General features: G+C 56.2%; 10 protein-coding genes across 10 annotated transcripts; 5 read left to right on the plus strand and 5 right to left on the minus strand.

Annotated features, from left to right (window-relative positions):
- Window positions 1-913: 913 nt before the first annotated feature.
- KRP23_9343 (uncharacterized protein) lies at window positions 914-2,376 on the minus strand (the record flags this gene model as incomplete). Its single annotated transcript, XM_067894888.1, has 3 exons — window positions 914-2,004; window positions 2,080-2,223; window positions 2,283-2,376. The coding sequence occupies 3 exons, from the start codon at window positions 2,374-2,376 to the stop codon at window positions 914-916; spliced, it is 1,329 nt and encodes a 442-aa protein (XP_067742521.1).
- Window positions 2,377-4,334: 1,958 nt separating this feature from the next.
- Window positions 4,335-5,201, plus strand: KRP23_9344 (putative phospholipid hydroperoxide glutathione peroxidase; the record flags this gene model as incomplete). Its single annotated transcript, XM_067894889.1, has 1 exon — window positions 4,335-5,201. One exon carries the CDS (start codon window positions 4,335-4,337, stop codon window positions 5,199-5,201), a length of 867 nt encoding a protein of 288 aa, XP_067742522.1.
- Window positions 5,202-6,434: 1,233 nt separating this feature from the next.
- On the plus strand, window positions 6,435-7,403 carry KRP23_9345 (GTP-binding protein YPT6; the record flags this gene model as incomplete). Its single annotated transcript, XM_067894890.1, has 2 exons — window positions 6,435-6,516; window positions 6,580-7,403. The coding sequence occupies 2 exons, from the start codon at window positions 6,435-6,437 to the stop codon at window positions 7,401-7,403; spliced, it is 906 nt and encodes a 301-aa protein (XP_067742523.1).
- Window positions 7,404-7,628: 225 nt separating this feature from the next.
- Window positions 7,629-8,516, minus strand: KRP23_9346 (uncharacterized protein; the record flags this gene model as incomplete). Its single annotated transcript, XM_067894891.1, has 1 exon — window positions 7,629-8,516. The coding sequence occupies one exon, from the start codon at window positions 8,514-8,516 to the stop codon at window positions 7,629-7,631; it is 888 nt and encodes a 295-aa protein (XP_067742524.1).
- Window positions 8,517-9,097: 581 nt separating this feature from the next.
- Window positions 9,098-10,750, minus strand: KRP23_9347 (uncharacterized protein; the record flags this gene model as incomplete). Its single annotated transcript, XM_067894892.1, has 1 exon — window positions 9,098-10,750. The coding sequence occupies one exon, from the start codon at window positions 10,748-10,750 to the stop codon at window positions 9,098-9,100; it is 1,653 nt and encodes a 550-aa protein (XP_067742525.1).
- A 118-nt stretch (window positions 10,751-10,868) lies between these two features.
- On the plus strand, window positions 10,869-12,182 carry KRP23_9348 (Dual specificity protein phosphatase CDC14AB; the record flags this gene model as incomplete). The annotated part of the gene is made up of 2 exons (XM_067894893.1): window positions 10,869-11,759; window positions 11,838-12,182. 2 exons carry the CDS (start codon window positions 10,869-10,871, stop codon window positions 12,180-12,182), a joined length of 1,236 nt encoding a protein of 411 aa, XP_067742526.1.
- Window positions 12,183-12,610: 428 nt separating this feature from the next.
- On the minus strand, window positions 12,611-13,733 carry KRP23_9349 (uncharacterized protein; the record flags this gene model as incomplete). Its single annotated transcript, XM_067894894.1, has 3 exons — window positions 12,611-13,379; window positions 13,486-13,615; window positions 13,703-13,733. The coding sequence occupies 3 exons, from the start codon at window positions 13,731-13,733 to the stop codon at window positions 12,611-12,613; spliced, it is 930 nt and encodes a 309-aa protein (XP_067742527.1).
- A 2,229-nt stretch (window positions 13,734-15,962) lies between these two features.
- On the plus strand, window positions 15,963-16,916 carry KRP23_9350 (uncharacterized protein; the record flags this gene model as incomplete). Its single annotated transcript, XM_067894896.1, has 1 exon — window positions 15,963-16,916. One exon carries the CDS (start codon window positions 15,963-15,965, stop codon window positions 16,914-16,916), a length of 954 nt encoding a protein of 317 aa, XP_067742528.1.
- Window positions 16,917-17,696: 780 nt separating this feature from the next.
- On the minus strand, window positions 17,697-19,061 carry KRP23_9351 (tRNA (guanine-N(7)-)-methyltransferase non-catalytic subunit wuho; the record flags this gene model as incomplete). The annotated part of the gene is made up of 2 exons (XM_067894897.1): window positions 17,697-17,803; window positions 17,879-19,061. 2 exons carry the CDS (start codon window positions 19,059-19,061, stop codon window positions 17,697-17,699), a joined length of 1,290 nt encoding a protein of 429 aa, XP_067742529.1.
- Window positions 19,062-19,209: 148 nt separating this feature from the next.
- Window positions 19,210-21,332, plus strand: KRP23_9352 (Aspartate--tRNA(Asp/Asn) ligase; the record flags this gene model as incomplete). The annotated part of the gene is made up of 3 exons (XM_067894898.1): window positions 19,210-19,223; window positions 19,287-19,516; window positions 19,585-21,332. The coding sequence occupies 3 exons, from the start codon at window positions 19,210-19,212 to the stop codon at window positions 21,330-21,332; spliced, it is 1,992 nt and encodes a 663-aa protein (XP_067742530.1).
- Window positions 21,333-22,610: the final 1,278 nt, after the last annotated feature.

Raw genomic sequence — 22,610 nt, forward strand, 5'->3', positions numbered from 1 at the left:
CCAATACAAAGCGTCATATAAAAACCGTCGGGCGACAGGGCGAATATGTCGGGGGGATGAGAACATGTATACAGGTACTGTATGTATACATCTACCGCAGCTGCCGCGCCACATTTGCCGTCTTTCCTCCCCGTTGCCGCCGCTCGCCGTCGGCACGCTCTCTATCGGCTAGGCGCCGTCCAGCTGTAGCCTCTCATGCACCAGGTCGTTGTGTGCAGCACCACGCACACCCGCTTCGCTCTCCCAGCTACGAGCCCCCCTTCGAAAATCACCACCATGCAAGCGCAAGCAACTTCAACGTGCTTCATTCGCATGCTTCCTCGCCTGCAAGCAGCGCGAAGCTTCTCATTCGAGACATCCAAGGACCTTCAAGCGCCCCAATCTGCTGGATATCGAAGCAGGGGGCGTCGGTGCATGTCGTTGTCGGTGTCTCGTTAGTGACAGAGTGATTGCGGCAAAGCGCGGTGGCTGCGGTTGGGTTGCCACCTCAGCGGCCCATTGCAGTGCAATTTGCACCCAGCCGTGCATTGCGAAACGGAGAATAGTACCGCCGTACATGGAAGAAGGAAGACTTTGGCAGTGAAGTGCTATGCAGCAGATTGGTGTACTTCCGGTAACGCTTTCGGTCAAGCGCGCACTTGGGAAGCCGGCTATCCACAAGGTTCAAGCTCGGAGGGTGATCAGCAACGCCCAAACACCCCAGCGACGTTTGAGATGTTCTCCCAAGTAGCAGTGTACGCCAATCGAGAAGAGCGCTGGACTCGATGCACATGAGGTTTGGACCAAGTCACCTGACCACCCCGGCCTGCAGCTATACTACCTAAACTACGGACTCCACCACGGTTCACATTTACTACGAGTTGTTGATAGTCCATTAAGTACAGCCTTTCGGCGCTACTACAAATCGCTTTGCTTACATGTCTGCAGGAACATACGATGGTCTGACGCTCGCGTGCGTGGAGTAGCGGTACATGTCGTCGCAGCAGTTCCTGCAGATGGTGCGAATCTTGAGCTTCTTCTGCTGCTGCTGGCTGAGGCTCGAACGGCGTCGGCCCATGCCGCGGCCGCCAGTGCTCCTAGTGATTCCCACCGAGTCCATCTGCATGCCGGTCCGGGCGTTGGCGAAGCTGTCTACTGAGGCCTGATAACCGCATTTGCGGCACAGCGACACTGAGTGGCAGATATCGCACATATAACGCTTTCGGAAGAGACCGAAGCGCTTGCCGCAGTGCTGGCATGCTGTGGCCTTCTCGTCGATGGCGCCGATAGACCGCGAAATGGGTCGGAACGTGCTTGGGATGGGCGTCTGCCCCGACTCCTGGTGCAGAATGGCGTCCGTGCTGCTGTGAGCACGCGTCAAGCCTCCCGCTGTAGCGGTGGTGCTCGTGGGCGTCGTGTCGAACATGCTGCCGCGCTGGCTAGGATCGATCTCCACTGACGGCGACGAGCTGGACGTCGACGTCGACGACCGCCTTGGCATCATGGAGACTCCCTGTGCTGTCGACGGGGCCACCACCTCCGACGTGGACTTCTTAATCCGCTTGAGGCGATAACTACGAGACTGCGTTCCCTGAACGCCCATGACGCTTGCACGCATGAGGCCGTACACCGTCAAGAAGCACGCGAAGATGAGTCCAAGGGAGCGAAGACCCTCAGCGTTGAGCGTCCCAACCGAGCCCAGCAGAGCGCCGGACGAGCGACAATCACTACGCGCTCCATCCACCTGTGTCCAATGGTACTCGTACGCACTCGACACGTTGTCTCTGCAGACAGCCTGAACACGGTAGGCGTACCTCCGTCCGGGCAGGACGTCCAGATCCACGAGCTCCAAAGTGTTCTCGTCCAGCAGGGTGTCCCACTGCGGTTGGTCGTCTCTGTCCGGGTATCGCTGCAGCATGAAGCGTTCCGCAGGCCACAACAGCGTTTCAAAGCTGCGCCAGCGTAGCACGACGGCGTCACACGTTCCTGCCGCCACCAGCAGCGGCGAGTGGGGGAACGCAGGGTCTACAACAAATCCACAAGTGCTGGTGAGTCATTTGCAGTCCAAACAGTAGCCGAGCACCGACCGAAGCCACGTACATTTGCGCACAGTCTCCTCCCCAAGCAGCTCCTGCGGCATCTCGTCCGGGAACAGGTCGTTGATCGCGGAGGATTCAGCGTCGGCTTGGGCCATGCAGCCGAGATACGGACATGTCGCCTCGTACAGCGTCCGGAGACCTGGTACTGCCGAAAGGAACATACAGTGAGACCTTGAAAATCTCAAGTGATCCCTTCCCTCGTACCATCAGCGAGAGTGAAGGCCTGGACGCCGACGTTGAGACTAAGGCAGCTCAGCGCCAGAGCCAACAACAGCGAGACGTAGCCGTCGTGAGTCATGCGGAGCCTCTGGTGGCGTCGAAGAGCAACGACGGATAGTGGCGACGAGAGCTGGGTGGTCGCCCTCGTGTCTCGAGCTCTTCCCAAACTCTTCCCTTCCTTCTCTCGCTCGGCTGGTGAGCGCAGACATGCATCGTGATGCTCCGCGTTGGCCAAGTCGCATGGGATTGGCTGAAGAAATGGGTACAAAAACTGTCATTGGGCAAAAACATATCATCAGTTGAACCAACAATCGAACAACAACATCCGACTTTAGGTCGAATCAGTATCGCCATACAGAAATGAAGATCATCGCAGGGCAGAGCCTGCAATTCTTGAACTGCGTAGGGCACTGCAGGCGTCGGCTAAAGGAAAGTCTACAGCTCGAAACCAAAGTCCCGCCAGGTCGTGTCGAAGTCTTCCACTCGCAAGAGGGCGCTGGGAAAGCCTTGCAGTCATTAAGTCGATGAAGTGGCCCACACATTGAGCCGGTTTATCACATGTCACAGATGGATACAGTTGGTACACTCCAAATTGGAGTCCAATTGCAGGTTTGCCATGAAGTTGATTTCTTCACCGCGAAGTTCGTGACACAAATACAATCCCGTTCGCAGTACAGTAGCTCTGTATTCTAAGTGCTCTCAATGGGTCGCACATAACTTGACGCTCTGTTGCATTCGGGGCGTAATACTTGCTCTTCGCTATATCAAATACTTAAGTAATACACACGCATCAAGACCAGGACGGCTTATTCAATCGAGGCGGCAACGCTTGAAGAGGTGTGAAAATTTCACGTTTTCTGCAGAGCCATGACTTTCTCCAAGGCGACGGGTTCGCAGTTTCGATGTATGATCCACGGCAGCGAATGCGATCCAAAACAGTCATTTGCCTCTATACAGAGGTAGACGTGATCCAAGCTGGAACTTCGAGGTACCTCGATCTCCACAAGTTTCGCAGCACCCTCCACGCGACGAAATATCTCCTGTAACAAGTCTCTTGGGTGCAACGTAAAAATTGAGTACCCGTGCGGTCTTGGCAGCAATAAACCAATGTACATATACCGCCGGTGGGACGACCGAGTCGCAAGCTCTAAAACCGTGGCAGAGTAGAACTAGCCCCTTGAATGCACGATTTTGTTGCCGGTGATGACCGAGAACCTGTCCGAAGCATCAACTTCGGCGTTCGTGTCGATTGCTGGCGTGAAGTTGGTGCCGAGGTGAACACGCTGATTCAGTACTACTGAATCTGTCCTGTGTCCCCATGTCAGGTGAAAGCGTAATGTAGATTGTTGTGCCCACTTTCGTGTTTGCAGCGGCTCCGAGGAGACCCACTGCTCATAAAATAGTTTACAAGCGAAGATTCGAACCTTCATCTTAAAAGCAGAGCCTCTTTATACGATCGATTGGCCTCACTCAGAATTGACAACAGACCCCACTGACAGTGCTTAATCCGGGCGCACCGCGAGTAAGAACTAGTTTACAGTCTCGTACAAGTAGTGCCGAAGAGAACTCCAGGCTCTTCATTTTTGCGCGTAAATATCCAACCACCGCCGAGTTCCGCTTTGTGCAGCAGTTATGGCAACTGAGTTACCGAGCACTTTTTCGCGACCTCGACCTCAACCAGCATCAATGACGAGCCACCCTGCGCGCACCAGAAAAGCTGTGTAGTCACATGGTGTCGCACGATGCCAACGCATTTGGCCTTTAGCGCTCCGAAGTGCGTGAAGTGAAGAGGTTCTCTGCATAGTAGGCGTCATCTACCGGCGTGTTGACAGCGTGCAGCAAACGTTCTGCGCACGTGAGGCTTACTCCACCGTGCCAGTCCTACCTCTGCGGTCTCATTTCCTTCAGCATACTCACTGCAAGTGGAAGCATGTCTCATGTAATGTGGTCCACCGCACAATCTTATCTCGAGTCCCCTTTGATAACCGCCCATTCCTCAATCCGCCTCGCCGCATTCAAGTCGAAGCAGAGAAGACCATGAGCACAGAGAACAAGACCGAGGGCGTGATCCAGGCTGGCAACCTGCACCGCAAGCGTGCGGGCCTCTTGGCCAAGCTCACGGGTGGCAAGCAGCTCGTGTACGTGGAGGCCAATGACAAGCACAAGAACGTGGCAGTCTTCGAGTCAGAGAGCAACAAGGCCACGCCCTTGGCCACTGTGGACCTGTCGGCCGACGCCACCGTCGAGTTCGACACGTCCATGACCCACGGAATCAAGTTGGCCAACCCAAAGGCCACGGAGATCTTTGCGGCCGAGAGCAAGGAGAAGCAGGAGGAGTGGCTCAACTCGTTCATCAACGCCGGCGCGCAGTACCGCGAGGTGTTCAACGTGGAGGACACGGCCAAGATCAAGTCGTTCTATGAGCTCAAGGACTTTGACATGGCCGGCAATGAGGTGTCCATGGCCAAGTACAAGGGCAAGGTGGTGCTGGCCGTGAATGTGTCCAGCAAATGCGGCCTGACGCCGACCAACTACCCGGAGCTGCAGCAGCTGCACGAGAAGTACCATGCCGAGGGTCTGGAGGTGCTGGCGTTCCCTTGCAACCAGTTCGCTGGCCAGGAGCCTGGCACGCACGACGAGATCCTGGAGTTCGTGAAGCAGTACAACGTGACGTTCCCGTTCTTCGAGAAGCACGACGTCAATGGCGCAACGGCTCGTCCGGTGTTCACGTACTTGAAGACGAAGCTGCCTGGTTCGTTCGGTAACTTCGTCAAGTGGAACTTCACCAAGTTCCTGGTGGACCGCAACGGTCAGCCCTTCAAGCGCTTCGCCCCCAAGGATCTCCCACTGTCGTTCGAGGAGGACATCAAGACGCTGTTGGCGCAGAAGGCCTCGGACGAGTAAAGGTTGAGCTGGCTGCATGATATTTGGTCGCGCCTCTAGCTAGCTACAGTAATAAAACGTTTATGGTACAATTTTGTTGTTGCGAGGTGGTACATTTCATGGCAAGCCCTCTTCCTAACTGAAGAATTTCGTCAACAGAGCCACCGAGGAAGAAAGGTGGTAAACCCCTTTTGCATGACACTTTGCGGCGCATCACCAACTGCAATCGTACAGCCCTGTAGCTATCGATGAGACCCAATAATGGGAAACAGCGAAGGAAAGGGTGTTGACAATAAGAGTAGCTGCAAACTTATCCAAACTGTCCACTAGAGGCATAGGAATGGATATTGGTCATTTCAAAACACGCATGTCCATCGCAGTCGCTAACAACAGCACACTCACGCATCGAGGAGGCAGAACGTGGTCAACTTCTTCTTCCGGGTGAACACCTGCGTTTGGCGTCCCAGTACTTTGGGGCACTTAATGTTATGTCAACTTCAGCTTGAACCTGTTCGCCATCAACGAAAACTTCTCGGCGGTAGCATCGATCTTCATCTTCGAAATGCGAACCTTGTTCTAGCCACCACCATCCTGAGACTGTACACTTTGTGCCGCGGTGACCCGCAAGCAATGTTCGTCATCGGAATCATCTGTGAATCGCCTTCAACCACGACACTTTATCGGCCGATTAGAGCGTGGCGCCGCCTTGGATACGGTCGGCGACATTTTTTCAAAGCCTTTTCCCTGTGTCGATTTGTGCTCGCTTTTTGTGGATTCCAAGTTGCTTCGAGTTCGACTAAACTCTGCAGTTTGTTGGTGTTTGGGTGGGCCAGTCTGGGCATGTGGAACGGTGGAGACGAATCGAAAAGGATACTTTGGCTGAAGAACTAGTCGGACTGTGCCCTGGCGTAGTGGTTTGAGAGCGGACTGCTAGTTGTGAGAGTATTTGGTCGCCCGACGACTCATCGTTAGAACGTTGTTGCCGTTTTCGAGCTTGATTTCTGCGACTCGTAGACCATTGACACCGATTCCAACCTACCAGCTGGAGAGACTGGCAAGCGTTGACTGTGGAATGATAGAAACGTCGGCTTGTCGACAATAATGAGTGTATCATACAGATGCAATGGCATACAATGTGTATGCCCTTGCATCTGAGAGCGGTGTTGTTGTAGTGGCGAGTCGGCAGGTTTGCTTGCATCCTCTTCCACATTGCAATTTTCAGTGCCGAGCACACTACAACTTCGCTTTTGCCCCATGGTATCGCCGCCGCAGCAAAGTGCTGGCTTTTCAATCATGCCCAGCAACCCGAAGAAGAAGATGTGCCAAGCTTTCAAAGGTATGAACGCTCAGATTAGGGGGCGAGCTTGTGCCGTTCATCTAACACTATTTGGTGGTGTAGTGATAGTGATCGGTGACAGTGGCGTTGGCAAGACAAGTTTCCTGCATCGAATGGCCGACATTGACGCTCCATCATCCCATGTCCGCAAGGATTACCTGTCGAAGGTGGCCGTGGTGAAGAGCGCCATTGCTCCGGTGAAAGTACAGCTATGGGATACTGCTGGCCAAGAAAAATTCGGGGCTGCCCGGCTACCGAGCTCCTTCTTCCGTCACGCAGACGCAGCGATAGTGGTGTACGATGTCACAGATCGACGCAGTTTCACGAATGTGCTGCGATGGGTGGGGCAGATCCAAGTTCACCAAGTTGCCTCCGTTGGAAACTCAGCGTTCTCTCTCATTCTAGTGGGGCACAAGAGTGACGTCTCGAACGCCGCTCGAGAAGTTCATGAAGAGGAAGGACGTAAGCTCTGCAAACTCATCGGAGCTACAAATTTCTTCGAGAGCTCTTCAAAGGATGGCACCAACGTCCAAGCGTGCTTCGATGCCGTCGCTGCTGCATTGGCTGAAGGAATAACGTGGCCCCTTTCAACTGTGTCGCTGACTCGCCTTGACATCCTCGGGGTCTCTGCAGCGGTGCATACACGAGGCATATTCAGAGATGCCGCTCCCAGCCGCGGTCTCGACGTTTCTCCACAATCACTGAATACTGCTTCGGTCGCAGCCCGCAGCCCAACTTTGAAGGTGCTCGCCGCGAAGTCCAAAGCACCCACCATCACAGCACCGTACATCGGAACACTTGCCGTGCTGCTGTCAATGCCCATGGTTCTCCTTTGGCTCGACGACGACGCTGTGTTTCGTTGGGCCGAAGCAATGGGGTTGCAGTGAACTGAGTTCGTAAAGATAAAACATCGCTTGCCATTTGCGTCATCTAGCTGCACGCCAGCACGTTGAAAAGCAAACGATCACATTTGCTTATGAGCAGGCTGGTGCTCTTTCAACACTAAAATGAATAATAAGCCAAGAAAAAGATGGTGCTGCACCCCAGCAGCCAAAAGTGCTTGTATCCGATGAAGCTCCCGACTTGGCCGAACCTGCAGTCGGTTCGTCCACTTAAGCCACAATCTTGGGGCCGATCACAGGCACGTAGCTCAGCACCGAGTACGTCACGCTCTTCACCGTGCCGTACGTGGACGACGAGGCGTGCACCACCTGCGTCTTGGTGTAGTCGGCCACGCCGGCCACCGAGTTGTACACGGCGGACGAGGCGTTCGACACCTTCTCGGTCGTGTAGTCCTTCGCCTTGGTGGCCGCATCCACGGCTTCGTCCTTCTTCTTGAGCGCGAACAGCTGGCCGTTGTACAGCGTCGTAAGCACCGACGAGATGCCAGCGTCCACCTTGTTGTCCAGGGCGTTGAGGCCCGGGCCGACCCACGCCTCATCAATATCCAGCAGCGTCTTGCCACTCACCTTGGAGAGTACCGTGTTGGCCGTATTCTCGCCGAAGCGCGCGAATGGGGCCACCACGCGGAAGCTCGTGGTGTAGCCGTACACGCGCTTGGACGTGTCGTAGTAGTAGGAAGCGCGCATGAACCACGGACGGTGCGTGTCGACCACCGCGACCGCCATGTCGTTGGGCACCCAGTCCACGCGGAAGTAGAGCAACATCACGTTGGGCGAGGCCTTGGAGCCGAACGTGAACGTCATCTTGCGCTCCAGGCCAGACTTGAGGAACTCGGACAGTGGCAGCTGCGTGTCCACGAGCGCCTTCTTGCGCTTCTCCTGCAACACCTCAATGGTGAGTTTGGCGTCGGGCGGCGCGTTCCTCACGCGCAGAGCCAGGGGTTCATCAATGGCCACGTCGTGCTTCTTGTAATGGGTCACATGCTCGCTCTTGCCCACGGCGAAGCGCAGGGCGTGCAGCTTCTCGGCGTGCTCCCCCTCCACGAACGTGGCCTCGATGCGGTGCACTTTGATCTTGAGCGTTCCAGACGTCGGCATGGCTGTTGCGTGGGTATCAGTTGGGATCGACTTGCTCGGCTCCAATTTAGAAATGGAAGGAGAGTTCGACTTTCCCGGCAGAGCCTCGGATGGAATCCATGATGCCATCAACGCGAATGACTCCGTCCGACGGTTTCATTTGCGGCGTCGCCGGCGTCAGCTTGGCTTCTAGGGTAACTGCGTATTGCGATGCTTCTGTCGTAATGTACCTGCGTATAGCAATGTAATTGCCTTCGTTTTTCTTGGTTGAGCAGTGTTCGTTTTCGGTTAAAATGTCTTCGAAAGTGGATTACCTCTGATACTTGAAAGAAAGCTTACTATACGACCACGCAGGATTTCAAGAAAACCACTGATTTCGGCTCGGTCACTGATCTGCGCTTTTCTAAGCGAGGTCCCGCGCAGCACTCCCTGACGAATATGAGGCTTGGATGGATGGATTCGTGCTCGGTGGACGAGTCGGCTGCGTGTCAAGACTCTACTCTAGCGGTGTCGGCAATGTTAGAGCGAGAGCTTCAGCACTGACATTTTCGAACGTTGTAGAGCAAAAAACATGCATTCCACTTCAACTTGGACAAGCCGAATTACCGGTAAGCCCGTAGCGTCTCGAGCTTCACGTGCTCCACCTTCCTGGCCACCGCGATCGCAGTGGTCTCCCTCCGTTGAGTCCCTTTTCGCATCAAGGCTGTCGGCTTTAGAGCTACGTCTAGACTGTGAGCGAGGAGTTTGAGCAAGATCCCGGTCTCTCGAGCCACTAGCGCGTCCAGGTCGCCGTCATCTCCTTGATATCCAGCGGTGCTGGCAGATCGGCTGGAGGTACCTCGTGCGACAGAGCTGCTGTCTGGCGTAGGGCGTGGTATGCTGCTGCTGCTGCTGCTCAGCCACCTGAGACTCGTCTGTAGCTTGTCGGAAATCACGAGCGCGTTGCGGAGTGTGGGGCTCGCAGCGAGGTGCCGAAGAACTAACAGAGCCTCGAGCACAAACACTAAATGCTTGGGTGACAGCGCTGTGTGTGGCTGTCTCGTGGGCCGATGCAGCTGCTCAATCAACACATGCAGCAGTGTAGTTGTGAGGCTGCGCGAGGTTTCAAGTCGTGGTAGGAGCTTTGGGCGCTCGCTCCATTGCCGAACAAGACGAATCGCCTCCAACAACACCAACATCATACCATCATGTCGACTAGAAGTTCTGCCTTCTACACCCATCGTTGCCTGGTCGCTGCCTTGGGAAGTCAAAGTCACCTTATGGTAGTGATCGAGGACGGTGCACACGACGTCCATTAGGTTCTGCTCGACAATCAACTTTTCAGCAAGTGCAATCTGTTCTTGGTCTGCGAGAGTGTTGTGTGGTAGAGCAAAAATGTACGTGAGGGTAGTTAACGACGAGCTCATTACTTGGGGTTGAGACTGCCATCTCTCGATCACTGCGACGAACCACCACGACGCCGTTTTGTTCGTATCAGGCGAGAACAAGCTCTCGAGAGTTTGGGTAGCGTGCTGGCGAAGTAGCAGCAGAACCATGTCGAGCCACGAGCGAATCCAGTCCACTTCGCGGTTGAAAACGGCAAAACTTTCGAGCATACGTCTCGAGATTTCACTCGCCCATTTGCCACCCACGGACGAACCTTCCCCATTGAACAGCAGCAGCCCTGTTGGCCGAGGTGATGAGTACAGAGTCACTAGCACGCGAAGAGAAAGCACTACGAGTTGGTGTGCTCGCCTTCGTGGAGTTTGAACACGAAGAAACCGGTCCATGATGCCAAGCAAGTCATCCAGGAGTAGTAGCGGCCGAAGTTTAACAGCGATGAATTCATTGCTGCGAAACAGCGACTCGCTCGCTCGCAACGAGGCCTCCTGCACGCGAATGGATTGAGGGTGCGTTGACCGCATGGCGAGCAATTCGTGCCACATCTCGAGCTGACCGGCCAGGCACTGGAAGCGAATTGAAGCGTGGCACGCCAACGCCACGACTCGACCAAGGACCCATTGCACCTCTTCTTCATGCATGTGCAACCGCACCAAGTCACACAACAACTGAACAGTCTTTTGAGACGCCAAACTGGAGTCCACCGCAAGTTGAGCTTGAGGATGACCAGCTAGAGCGTTATAAATGTTGGTGAGGCTTGTATACACACTCTGCGTGTTGCCTGAACTAGTTTCCAGCTCATTGAGCGCGTCATGGACCTCTTGTTTCGCTGTGATCAAGCCTGCGGAGCTCATAACCTTGGCACGTTGCATCATCTTGACCTCGCAGGAAAGAAATCCCTTCCAACTAACCACTTAGACTCCCCGAGAATAGGCTGAAACGAACGAGGTACATAGTTTCCAGCATGTCGGCGAACTCGGACACTTGCCGACCATGACAACTTCTGCAATAATCGCAGTGGGGGAGACTCGTCATGTGAGTGATCAGCTAGGAGATCGTGTCGAGCTGCTCCCTGGAAAGCTTGACTTTGTGTTGCTCTCTTCAACTCCATCAACTTCTCCGGGTGAACGTCAGACCATCGCAGGACGTGCTCATGACCTAGAGGACTTCATTTGCATGGACGGCGAACTCATCTACGCTCGATTCTTCGCAGACTTTGGTCCTCTGCACTTATCACGAACTGTGCGCTTCTGTCGCGAGCTGGAATCCCGATTGGACTTCTCCATCTCGCCGACGCCAAGAAAATACAAACGAGTGGTGCTGTACTGCAGCGACCACCCTCACAAGCGCGCGAACGCCATGACACTGCTCGCGATCTTCTTGGTTGTTGCCGGGGGTCTATCACCCGAGGCTGCCGTGACGCGAATACTGAGCAACGGCAAACTTCAGCCGCCATTCGGCTTCCGAGACGCATCTTGCGGAGTGTGCACATTCTTCATCACGCTGCTGGACTGTGCTCGAGCTGTGCAAAAGGCGATAGCCACGTCGCTTTGGAGCTACCAGGACTTCTCTCCTGACGAATATGATCATCTCGATTGCCTTGAGAATGGCGACATCAACTGGATCGTACCCGGAAAGCTCATTGCTTTTAGCGGTCCGCAGCGTGAACGCATCGTGCTTGACGCCGAGTCTGGGGCGGCCACGCTACTTGCTCGAGACTACGCCGCTTGTTTCCGCGCCATCGGCGTCACGTGTGTGATCCGCTTCAACGAGACCACAACTTACGACCGCAAGGCCTTCATCCACGCGGGGCTCCGCCATGTTGACATGCAGTTCCCTGACGGCACCAACCCCAGCGACGATATCCTCTTCAAGTTCATCCGCGTACGAGCAATTCCACCCCCCCATTGCCGTGCTATTCTCCAGTTCAGCCTCTGACGCTATCGTTCTGTGTCTTGCCAGGTGTGCGAGCGCGAAACTGGGGCTGTGGCCGTGCACTGCAAAGCTGGACTTGGGCGCACAGGCACCACCATCGCCGCATTCCTCATGAAGAACTACCGCTTCTCCGCCACGGAGGCTATTGCCTGGTGTCGAATCTGTCGCCCCGGCTCCATCGTCGGCCCTCAGCAGCACTTCCTGGCAGTCAAGCAACCGGAACTCCTTGCGCTGCCCTCCATCTTCGAGGTGCAACCTGTCCTCAAACAGCCACAACCGGCACAGCGTCAATCGAAGAAGGGCACTACGCAAACCAAACTCGAGCGCCTGCCTCCCCACCACAAACCAAGAACACTTGCAAGCTCCAGATGAAAAAACAATTTATACTCATTGTTTCCTCTCTACGTGGACTCCGTTTCATAAATGTTGGTCCCTGTCTGTCGGAATCGAGTCCGCGGTCATCCTCTCTCCGTTCCCTCGCGGTCCAAGCACTCGCTATCAGTGCCCCCCACAAGTTGGGGAGCCGGCGTCATGCTTGGAGGTCCTCGTCCACGTAGCACACATATTTTGTCTTGTTGGTGGCCCGCTACGCCTCTCCGTCGTCATGCTCCCGTCAATCCTCCACACGGCTGGTGCGCCTCACCGCACGCCGCTTATACTTCAGTTTTTCTTGCCCGTCACTTTGTTTTTTCTGCTCTTTTCTTGATTTTCTCCTCCGCATGCACTCCGACGCGAGCTGCTAGCAGCGCTCACATGGTGTTCCAGTTACAGGTGGGGTGACCTACAGTCGGCTCCCCACCTCAAGCCCGTATTTTGGGCCCGAGTATGGGTATATGGCTTGCAACAGAATAGGTCACACCCCGCATCGCTCCATAGGTCGACGATGACGCGTGCACCACCTGGGAGCCTGCGTAATCTGCCACGCCAGATACGGTGTCGTACACCGCGCCGGACGCCGCTGCCACCTTGTGCGTCGTGTAGTTGGTCGCTCGGACCGCCGTGTTGCCCGTCTTGTGCGCCACCGAAGACACCGCGCGAACGGCCTTGTCCTTGGTACGCACGGCCATGCGCTGGCCCTCGTAGAGCTTCGTGAAGGCCACCGAGATGGTAGCGTCCACCTTGTTGTCCACGGAGTCGAGCACCGGCACTACCAGCGACTGGTCCACGTCGAAGAGCGTCTTGCCCGTGACTGTAGACAGCACCGTGTTCACCGTCGCTTCGCCCAGACGAGCGAACGGCTTGACGACGCGGAAGCTCGTGGTGTAGTCGTACACGTTCTTGGATGTCTCGTAGTAGTACGAGGCGCGCATAAACCACGGCCGGTGCGTCTCCGCAGAGGCCAACGTCGTCGACTCGGGCTGCATGTTGGAGGGTGTCCACTCGGCGCTGAAGGTCAGCTGCATCTTGTTAAGCGCCGACTTGGGGCCGAACGTGAACGTCATCTGCATGTTCTGAGGGCTCTTCATGAACTCCCGCAGCGTCCGCCGGTCCGACACCAACGGCGTCGTCTGATCTTGCTGGAGCACTTCAATCGTGACTTCCTCAGACTCCTCCGTCTTCTGCACGTCACTGTGGTAATCAAGGTAGATTACGTAGCAGTTAAGAACATACAACACTCGTTAGATAATCGATCTGTGGGCGCCACATATATCATATTCGGCAACTGCCAACGTACTAGTGCAGGGTCTCGTCGATCTTGTCGTCCACCGATATGTAGCTGGTGTGGCGCGCGTTGTTGCCCACAGCCACTCGAATGCTGTACTTGGCTTCCGGCTCGCCGCCCTCGGCAAGCTCGAGCCGATGAGCTGTTGTCAGAGTAAAGCAAAGGAGAGCAGCCAATCGTCAGTCCCCAGTGTACAGCAGCCAAGTGGAAAGAGACTCGAAGAACGCACCGCTCACGGCCAGTGTCCCGGACACCGCCATCCGTGATCCCCTTCGAGACTTGTCGCTCTGCTGGCCAAATCGGAAATGAGCAGTTTGCAGTCGAGGTCGGCCGAAGCCATCAGAGCGGAACTTTCCGGTTGCCCGCCACGCCCTCTCGCGTGCACCTGTCCCCACCCTTTTCACTCTTTTTAACTTGCTGATTGTATGCTGCGACAGATGGACACGGACCTCGGATTGCACTAACCGCCGAGTTGGGCCAACTGTTGGCGAGCGAAGCTAAAGGCGTGAACCTGGCAGAGCGCAGAGCTGCCGCAGACCGAGATTCATGGCACACGGTAACTATAATAGAGCGCTGGTTGGCTGTCTCACTAACGGGCGGCAAAAATTGGCGTGCAGTTCGTATGTAAACCGTTTTGTGTCACAGCCATTGAAAAGTATCCTTTGAGAGCAGACGAGTCGAGGTTGCGAACCGGCCCGGCTCTGCGCAAGAGACAGGATTTTGAAGTGCAACTCTGACGTCGCCCGAGTCGTTTTGCCAGTTGGAGGCAGGATACTTGTGCGAGCGCGCTACTTAACTCGAACCCAATACTTCTGCACCCGATGCAGCTACCTGTGCGAGGCAGGGAAATAAGCCCGGCGCGTCACCGCGTCCGCTTGAATGTGGCCACTCCGCGATCTTTGGCGCAACGTCAGCGCGGCAGAGTCAAGCTGCCGTTCAGAGAGGCAACGGCAATGTCGCTGGCGTCTGCAGTGAAGTGGACAGCGGTCAATATTCGCTGGTGATCGCGGGAAGGCGGCGCTTGTTCAGTGTTCGCGGCGTCTGCCCGTGGGCGTCGCAGTTGCTCGGCCCGGCGCTGGGCCTTCGTCTGCGAGCGCGGTGAAGCAGTCTCGCAGGCCGCAGACGCGCCCTTTGCCTGCCTCTGCTCGCTCAGCTGCCGCGTTGGGAATCAGGAGCGGTGAGCGCCAGCCAAGTGGGACCGCGTCACGACCGTGAGTCAGCTGCCCGCAGTTGAAGACGCTCCTCCCCGAAATGCCCGCAGGGCGGACTTCAACGCGTTGCCGACGTCTTGCTTGCAGGTCTCCGCGCCTTTGGGCCAAAGTTTGGCAGCATGGCATCCGGGGCAAAATTTGGCGATTCATGTAGCCGCTGTTCGCTTGATTCCGAGGCGAGCTTCTCTTCAAAACGGACGAGTGCAAGTTGCACTGCAACTGCACCATCCTCGAGCACTGCTCGGAGCAGAGGCAGCACCCACAAGGACCAAGCTCGAGCCATCCTCGCGGGCCCGAGGCTGAGAGTCTCAGCCTGACGGCGGCGACACAACAAGCACATCGGTGAGAAGGACAAGCAAGCAATCTGCCTGCAATCATCAGGGCCGCTGGACTCGAACGCGGTGCCACAATGACGATGATCGCGATGTCGGACCTGCGTCATGCGGGTCGCGACGGGCCTTGTCGAGCTTGGTTTGGCGTCCAGGAGAGCAAGTTGCTGCTCTGTGGACCGTCGGTGGCCGTGGGCCCTTCAGATTGGCAAAGGGCCGGCGGAAACTGCTCGCTCGACGCTCAGCTGCAGGTGCGTGTCTGCCTCCAAGCCAAGTCCTAGCTGGGTAACGGTGGGGCCAGCGTCGCTGGCACATGTTGCCGTGCCGCCGCAGTACTGTGACGGTTGTTTGACACGCCGCCGGCAAGCGGATCCCGAGCCTGACGCACAGCAGTCTGCAGCAGTATTCCCAAATGCTCGGGATTGCAGCGCTGCTCTGCGCTGGCTGACTGCTCGCTTTCCACGGTTTTCTCGGCGGGCAGCGCGGAGCCCGTCGTGCGGCAGCAGCAGCGCAATCGCCCTGCGGTTACGAGGCGAAGCGGAAAGTGGCGTCGCACCCCGTGTGAACGGCATCCGATCGCCACTTGCGTTCCGGTGGGCTTTCGCCTTAACTACTATACGTATCGCTGGCCACGAACACACTCGCTGGCCATCACCTTCGAACACTAAAGCGCCGATGAACGGCATCCGCGCGAGCACCGAGGTCAGTGTCCGCACGACGTCCACGAGCATTCTCAGTCAAGACAGAGAGGGTCTATAGACTGGGCTCGATCCGAATTCGATTGACGCGCGCGGTGCATCACACTTTCGGTCGCCGCCAGAGGACCAGATCGTCCACCGTCGCCAGATTCCAAAGTTGAAGTGGGCGGTTCTCTGCGTTAAATTATGGGGCTCTCTGCCGTCGTCACCCACGCACCCACTCACTTTCCAATTTAGACCGCGAGCTCACAATGCCGACGTCCGGAACGCTCTCGATCAAGGTGCACGGCATCGAGGCCACATTCGGCGAGGAGGAGTACGCGACTAAGAGGCTGGCCGTGCGCTTCGCCATCGGCAAGAGCGAGTACGTGACCAAGTTCAAGAAGCACGACGCGGCCATCGACGAGCACGCGACGCTGCGCGTGAAGGACGCGGCGGCCGACGCCAAGCTCACGATCCAGCTGCTGCATGAGAAGACCAAGAAGCCGCTCGTGAGCACGGAGAAGTCGCTGGCCGAGTACCTGCACAGCCCGCAGAACCGCAAGATGACGTTCACGTTCGGGGCCAAGGCTTTGCCCAGCACGGCGCTGCTCGCGTACAGCGCGGACTGGGAGTCGGACGCCACGACGCTGGCCAAGCTGGACACGCACCGCCCGTGGTTCATGCGCGTGACCTACTACTACGACACGTCCAAGAACGTGTACAACTACACCACGAGCTTCCGCGTGGTGGCCCCGTTCGCGCGTTTCGGTGAGACCACGGCCAACACGGTCGTGGAGAAGGTGAGTGGCAAGTCGCTGCACGAGATCGACGAGGCGTGGGTCGGCCCGGGCCTCAACGCCCTGGACGACAGGGTGGACGCCACTATTTCGTCCGTGGCCACGACGCTGTACAGTGGCCAACAGTTCGCGCTCAAGAAGAAGGACGAAGCCGTGGGCGTGGCCTCGAATGTCGTCAAGAAGACGGGCGAGACCGTGTCGGGCGCCGTGGGCAAGACGGTGCACACCGCCACCAAGGCCAAGGACTACACGACCGAGAAGGTGTCGAACGCGTCCTCGGCTGTGTACAACACGGTGGCCGGTGTGGCCGACTACACCAAGACGCAGGTGGTGCACGCCTCGTCGTCCACGTACGGCACGGTCAAGGGTGTGACCTTCACGGCGCTGAGCTATGTGCCCGTGATTGGCCCCAAGATCGCGGTGTAAGTTCGGTGCGGAGCCCCAGTGGCTGCGTGCGAGCAGCTCCTTATTGATATTTGTTTATAAGGGCACCTAGCAAGCCCCGAGCGACGAGCAAGACGTCGGCCAGAACCCTCGACGGACAGGGGAGTAGCGTATAACCTTTAAGCTTACAAACATGGCACTTGGCATTTGGTGTTGAGTTGGTCGTGTTGAGCTGTTCAAAGAACCATGCTGGAGTTCGTCGCCTACGGTAGTTGCGGGCTCCCCAGGCGTGGCAGGCATCATCATCCAGGCCGATACCTCAGTATAACGCGGCGCCACGTACGTGCTTCGCGGAGAACTGCCCGCGAAAGCGCTGAACACCTTACCGTGATTGCATCGCGCCGGCGTGAAATTGATAGCCAGGACGATAAAAGGGGCCTTGCACAACCAAGCCAAGCTGCTTCGCGTCAGGCTCACGATTTGAGGTTGACATGGGAATCGGCACACGCTCTGCTACTCTACAGCTTTCGCCAGCGCGGCTGAGTGCGGGCGAGCAGTTTCCACCACCCCATGATCAGCGTGCTTCGTTGGGTACGGGTGCTGATGTCTGGTGGACGAGAGTTCTCCGAGCTGCTGCTCACTGACCAACATGTCTAGAAGCAGTTGCTGAACGCCAAACGAAACGTGCTCGCAGCGGGTGCCCACAGCGGAAGCAGTTTCTCGCCGTTGAATCAAGGCATCATGGCATCATGGCGAAAAATCTCAACACCACAAGCAACAACCGCAATACACATCACCTAAGCAGCTCAAGCGAATACTCGATTAATTCTCACCAGGCACCTTCTTGTTCCACTCGCCAGTCCGCGCCTTCTTCTTCTTCAGGCCGTCCTCGAGCACATCCAGAGCCTTCTCCTCGTCGTCGATCAATTCTGCAGTAGCGAAAGAGAAGCAACACGCATTAGCACAGCCGCATACCTTGCAAAGCGCCAATCTTGTACACCCACCTATCGTTGCAGCAGCACCCCGGAACACGTTAAACGCGGCAGTCGCTGTGCCTTCAACAGGCGACAACCTCTTGCTCTCCCCCTTCGAGAACGAATACATCTGCAGGAACGGGCTCTTCTTGTACGATACGGCAAGAACTTCCTCCTCTGTGAACAGGAGCTCGCAGGGCTTGTTGGCAAGCAGCGACTGCATGTCCTCGTTGGGGATCACCACCTCCTTAAGGGTGTGAGCTCCATCTGCAGCCACAATCTCGAAGAACCGCGCGTGCTGGTAGTTCACGAGCACCGCCACAACGTTCGTCTTGGGGCAAATCGCCAGCGACACGCTCAGCAAGCTCTTGGCAGCCTTGCGGCCACTGTCATCACTAGCGTCGTCATCAAGAGGCGCCAATGACACCTCCACACCTGGAAGCAGCGTCTCTGATGCCAGCAGCTTGCCAGTCGTCATTTCCCACAGCTTGAGCGTGTTGTCCATGGACGTCGACACCACAAGCTGCGGCGTCACCGCACTGCACGCCACCTTGGTGAGACTGGCAGCGTGGCCCAGACAGTAGCTCTCAATGATCGAGGCGTTCGGGAACCGTGACACCCGCAGTTTCTCGTCGCGATCCGCCGTGAGCAGCAACGACGAGTCGTGGTTCACAGCCACGTGGGTGACCATGGACGTCGTGTGGCCCAGCAGCGTCTTGAGGTCGCGGTCCACGTCAGGGAAGGGCACAGCCACGGCCTCGCCCGTCTTCTGGCCCACCACCACCGCGTACTTGGTCTCTCCATTGGGCAGCGTCAAGTGACCCACGGTCATGCAAGTGGCGCTACGAGGCACCGAGCGCGAAGCCTTGAGCAGCAGCGTCTTGGCCGCCAGGTCCAGCTCGTAGTGCACTAGACGGCGCTCGTCCACGAGCAGGAGAAGCGCTAAAACATCGGAGCCCTGCGGTTGAAACAGCTCCATGGCCGTGATGCGGTTGGCCGGCAGCGTGGGCTGCGTGGCCTGCTTCTGTTTGCTCTCCCTGGGTTCGTCCACGTCCTCCGGAGTCTCGGCCGCGCCGTCCGCGCCTTGTAGCACCTCGAACCGCAGCAATTTCTGAGTGATCGATGCGGCCACTGGCAGCACGAACACCGTCGAGTTGCGCGCCGTCGCCACGACGCCCCGCGCCGCCGCCACAAACACGCCCGTTCCCACCATATTGACACACGAAATGGCTGGTGGGCCTCCGCAACGGTCGCAACATGGCTACATCATGTTGACATGGTGTACAATTTACGTCCACCACACCGCCTTCATCCATCAAAAACATTCGTCACCGCACACACAGATCGGACCCCAAGCAGAAATGCTCGCCAGGAGGTATGACACTAGCAAACAACGCACTAGACCGCGATATCTCACTATACGTCATGATTGCTGCAGGCTGCACCACGCGGCGTCGACGCGCGCACTGTTGGCTGCGCGCTCCTTCAGCTCGTTCCGGACGCACTCGTGCGGAGAGCTGCGCCAGGAACAGCACGACGGCCAGCGCGTGACGCTGAGCGGGTGGGTGGACGCCATCCGTCCATTCGGCCCCATCTCGTTCCTGTCGCTGCGCGACCGCCACGGTGTGACGCAGCTCGTGCTGGAGAAGGATTTTTTGCAGCAATTCAGTGCGTAGCTATCGCTTTTTAAAGCTCTGGGGACTACAAACGCTCACCGTGCCAGTTGGTTGTTGCAGGTGACGTGGTGAGCAAGATCCGCCCCGAGTCGGTGGTGCAGGCCTCGGGCGTCGTGCGTGCCAGACCGGCCAACATGCGCAACGACAAGATGGCCACGGGCGCCGTGGAGGTGGTCGTGGACGAGATCGCAGAGCTCAACTCGTGCGTGAACCTCCCCATCCAAGTGTCCACCGGCTCGGAAGTGGCCAATGAGGACACGAGACTGCGGCACCGGTACTTGGATCTCCGTCGCCCGGCACTGCAGCAGAACCTTGTGGTGCGCTCGCAGATTTCGCTCGCAGCACGCAACTTCCTGTGCTCGGAGGGATTCCTGGAGATTGAGACGCCAACGCTGTTCAAGAGCACGCCCGAAGGTGCACGAGAGTTCCTGGTGCCGACACGCAACGAGGGACAGTTCTACGCGCTGACACAGAGTCCGCAGCAGTACAAGCAGCTCCTGATGGTGGGCGGGTTGGACAGGTACTTCCAGCTCGCGAGGTGCTACCGTGATGAGGGTGGCCGTGCAGACCGGCAGCCGGAATTCACGCAGATTGATTTGGAGATGTCGTTCGTCACCCGCGAGGATGTCATGAACCTTATGGAGCGTCTGGTGAAGCAAATCTGGAAGGCAGCGCATAAGGAGCTTCCTGACCGCCCGTTCGTTCGCATGGCTTTTGATGAAGCGATGCATCGCTTTGGCGTCGACAAGCCTGATACGCGCTACGGTATCGAGCTGAAGGACGTGGGCGATCTACTGGACGGATGCGAGTTCCCACCGTTCAAGACGGCTCTCGCCAACAAGAACCCTAAGATCCGCAACAAGCGAGGAGTGGTTCGTGGCATCAATGCCAAGTCCCTGGCAAGCGGCGGGTTCTCGCGTAAGGACATGGATGAATTGGAGAAGGTGGCCAAGCGTTCGTCTAAGTCGGTTGGCGCGTTTGTCGTGAAGGTGGAGGGTGGAAAGCAGTGGAAGTCTTCGTTAGCAAAGAAGCTGTCCCTCTCAGAGATTGGCCAGATCAACGAACGCCTTGATGCTGAAGAGGGCGACGTCCTCATCTTCTCTGCCGGCTCGTACCATGACGTGAACACCCTGCTTGGACGTCTGCGTACGCACACATCGCAGCTGTTGTACGCCAAGGGCTTCTTGCAGGAAGAGCTGGACCCGAACAACTTCCATCACTTGTGGGTAATCGACTTCCCCATGTTTGAGCGCAGCGAGGACGACGATGGTAACATTCTGGAGAGTGGCGACAAGATTTCGCTCTCGGCGACGCACCACCCCTTCACTTCCCCTCGTGCCGATGACGCAGTGATTTTGGATGAGATTTTGGCAGGGGCGGCCGCAGCGAGAGATGAGAAGAAAAGTTTGCTTGATGACCCGGAGATCGCCGAGAAGTTGCTGGAAATTACCGCACAGCACTACGACATCGTGTGCAACGGCTGGGAGCTCGGTGGAGGGTCCATTCGTATTCACCAGGCCAAGCTGCAGCAAGCCGTGTTTGAAGATGTCCTGGAGCTGCCAACGCTGCAGCGCCAGAGTTTTGAGCACTTGCTCCAAGCTCTCAGCCACGGAGCTCCGCCCCACGGCGGCATCGCACTGGGTCTGGACCGTCTTGTTGCTATTCTGTGCGGAGCACCGAGTCTGCGCGACGTGATCGCGTTCCCGAAGTCGTCCACGGGCAACGAACTGATGACAAACGCTCCGGGCCCTGTGCTGCCTGAGCAGCTTGAGGAGTACCACATCCAGGTGCGCCACGAAGACGAGTAGAAGGTTTTGGCAAGAGTTAGATTGGCGGCTTCGTGGTAGTGGTTGGTAGTGAAGGGGTAGACCAGGACAGCGTAATAGACAGATGAGAACTTGGCAAAACAGCACGTTCATCCTGAATAAACACTCACTCGCAATCGTTTCTTTCTAAGGACACTGGACCGAAGAGTCTTGAGCGCTCGATAATCGAGTTGATCGTGCATCCACGGTATCTTAATGAAACACAAAGATGAGAATACTGAATCCGTCCAGTGGAGTGGTCTTGGTACTAATACAAACTACAAACTCAACATGCTGGCTGGCTCTGATCGCCCAAGCGTCTCGGACACCAGAGTGAATAATAACGTGTGCATGAAAATCAATGACAAGCGCCTCGGACACCAGAGTGAATAATAAAGTGCGCATGAAAATTAGTGACACCCGAAGGTAGTTTTTGAGGTTGGGATCAGTTTGGTTTGTGGACGGCATTGTAACAAGGTATAAAAATGTCCCGACCATCTCAGCGAAAGCTGTTTGAAACCTTCATCATTTGGGATTAGAACTTCATGGAAGAATTAATCCCACACCTGAGTTGATATTCCAAATCTGAAATGCACGCTATATCTAGGGATCAAACTTCACGAACAACTTTGAATTTATGCCCACTAAAACCTAAACGCGTTCTAAATTCCAGTATTGTCAGAAATAGACAAGGCATTGATGACTTCGGCGTACTATTGCGCTCTACCTGTAGTATACCCTGCCTACTATAAAGCGTTAGTGGAGTCTACATTACCGTCACCACAGGGGCCTGGTAGTAACGGCTATTCTTCTGATTACTACCAGTAGTTCGCCAGTAGTAGCACTGCTCAGACCTTCCGTCTATTGATACTGTAGTATAGTACTACCGAACTACTGACGACGACCTACCGTTGTGTGGTCCACTTTTTCGAAGAGTGCTTCGTTGGACAAGATCCGAATTTTGGGAGCGAACCTTCTCCACGGAGGGGGGGGGCTTCGTCATGATCCCTCACAAAGCCAGCTCAGACAACGTCCAAGTAAAGCAGTGGTGGTAAAGACGCGTAAAGAAATATTGTATTACATGTCCGATTTTAAAAAAGTTTTTACCAAGCGTCTTTATTCTTTTTACAGACATCTAGGCGTAATTACCACTAACAGTTTTAACTTGATTTCAATATACTCTTGTATTTCAAATAGTGATATTGACTAGCACACTACTGTAATGCTTGAAGTACCGACGCTGCTGTCAGAACAGTTGGTACGCTGTATCATTGTGTGCGT

Source organism: Phytophthora ramorum, assembly GCF_020800215.1.
Source record: "Phytophthora ramorum isolate Pr-102 chromosome Unknown Phyram_PR-102_s0008, whole genome shotgun sequence".
Taxonomy (NCBI): Eukaryota; Oomycota; class Peronosporomycetes; order Peronosporales; family Peronosporaceae; genus Phytophthora; species Phytophthora ramorum.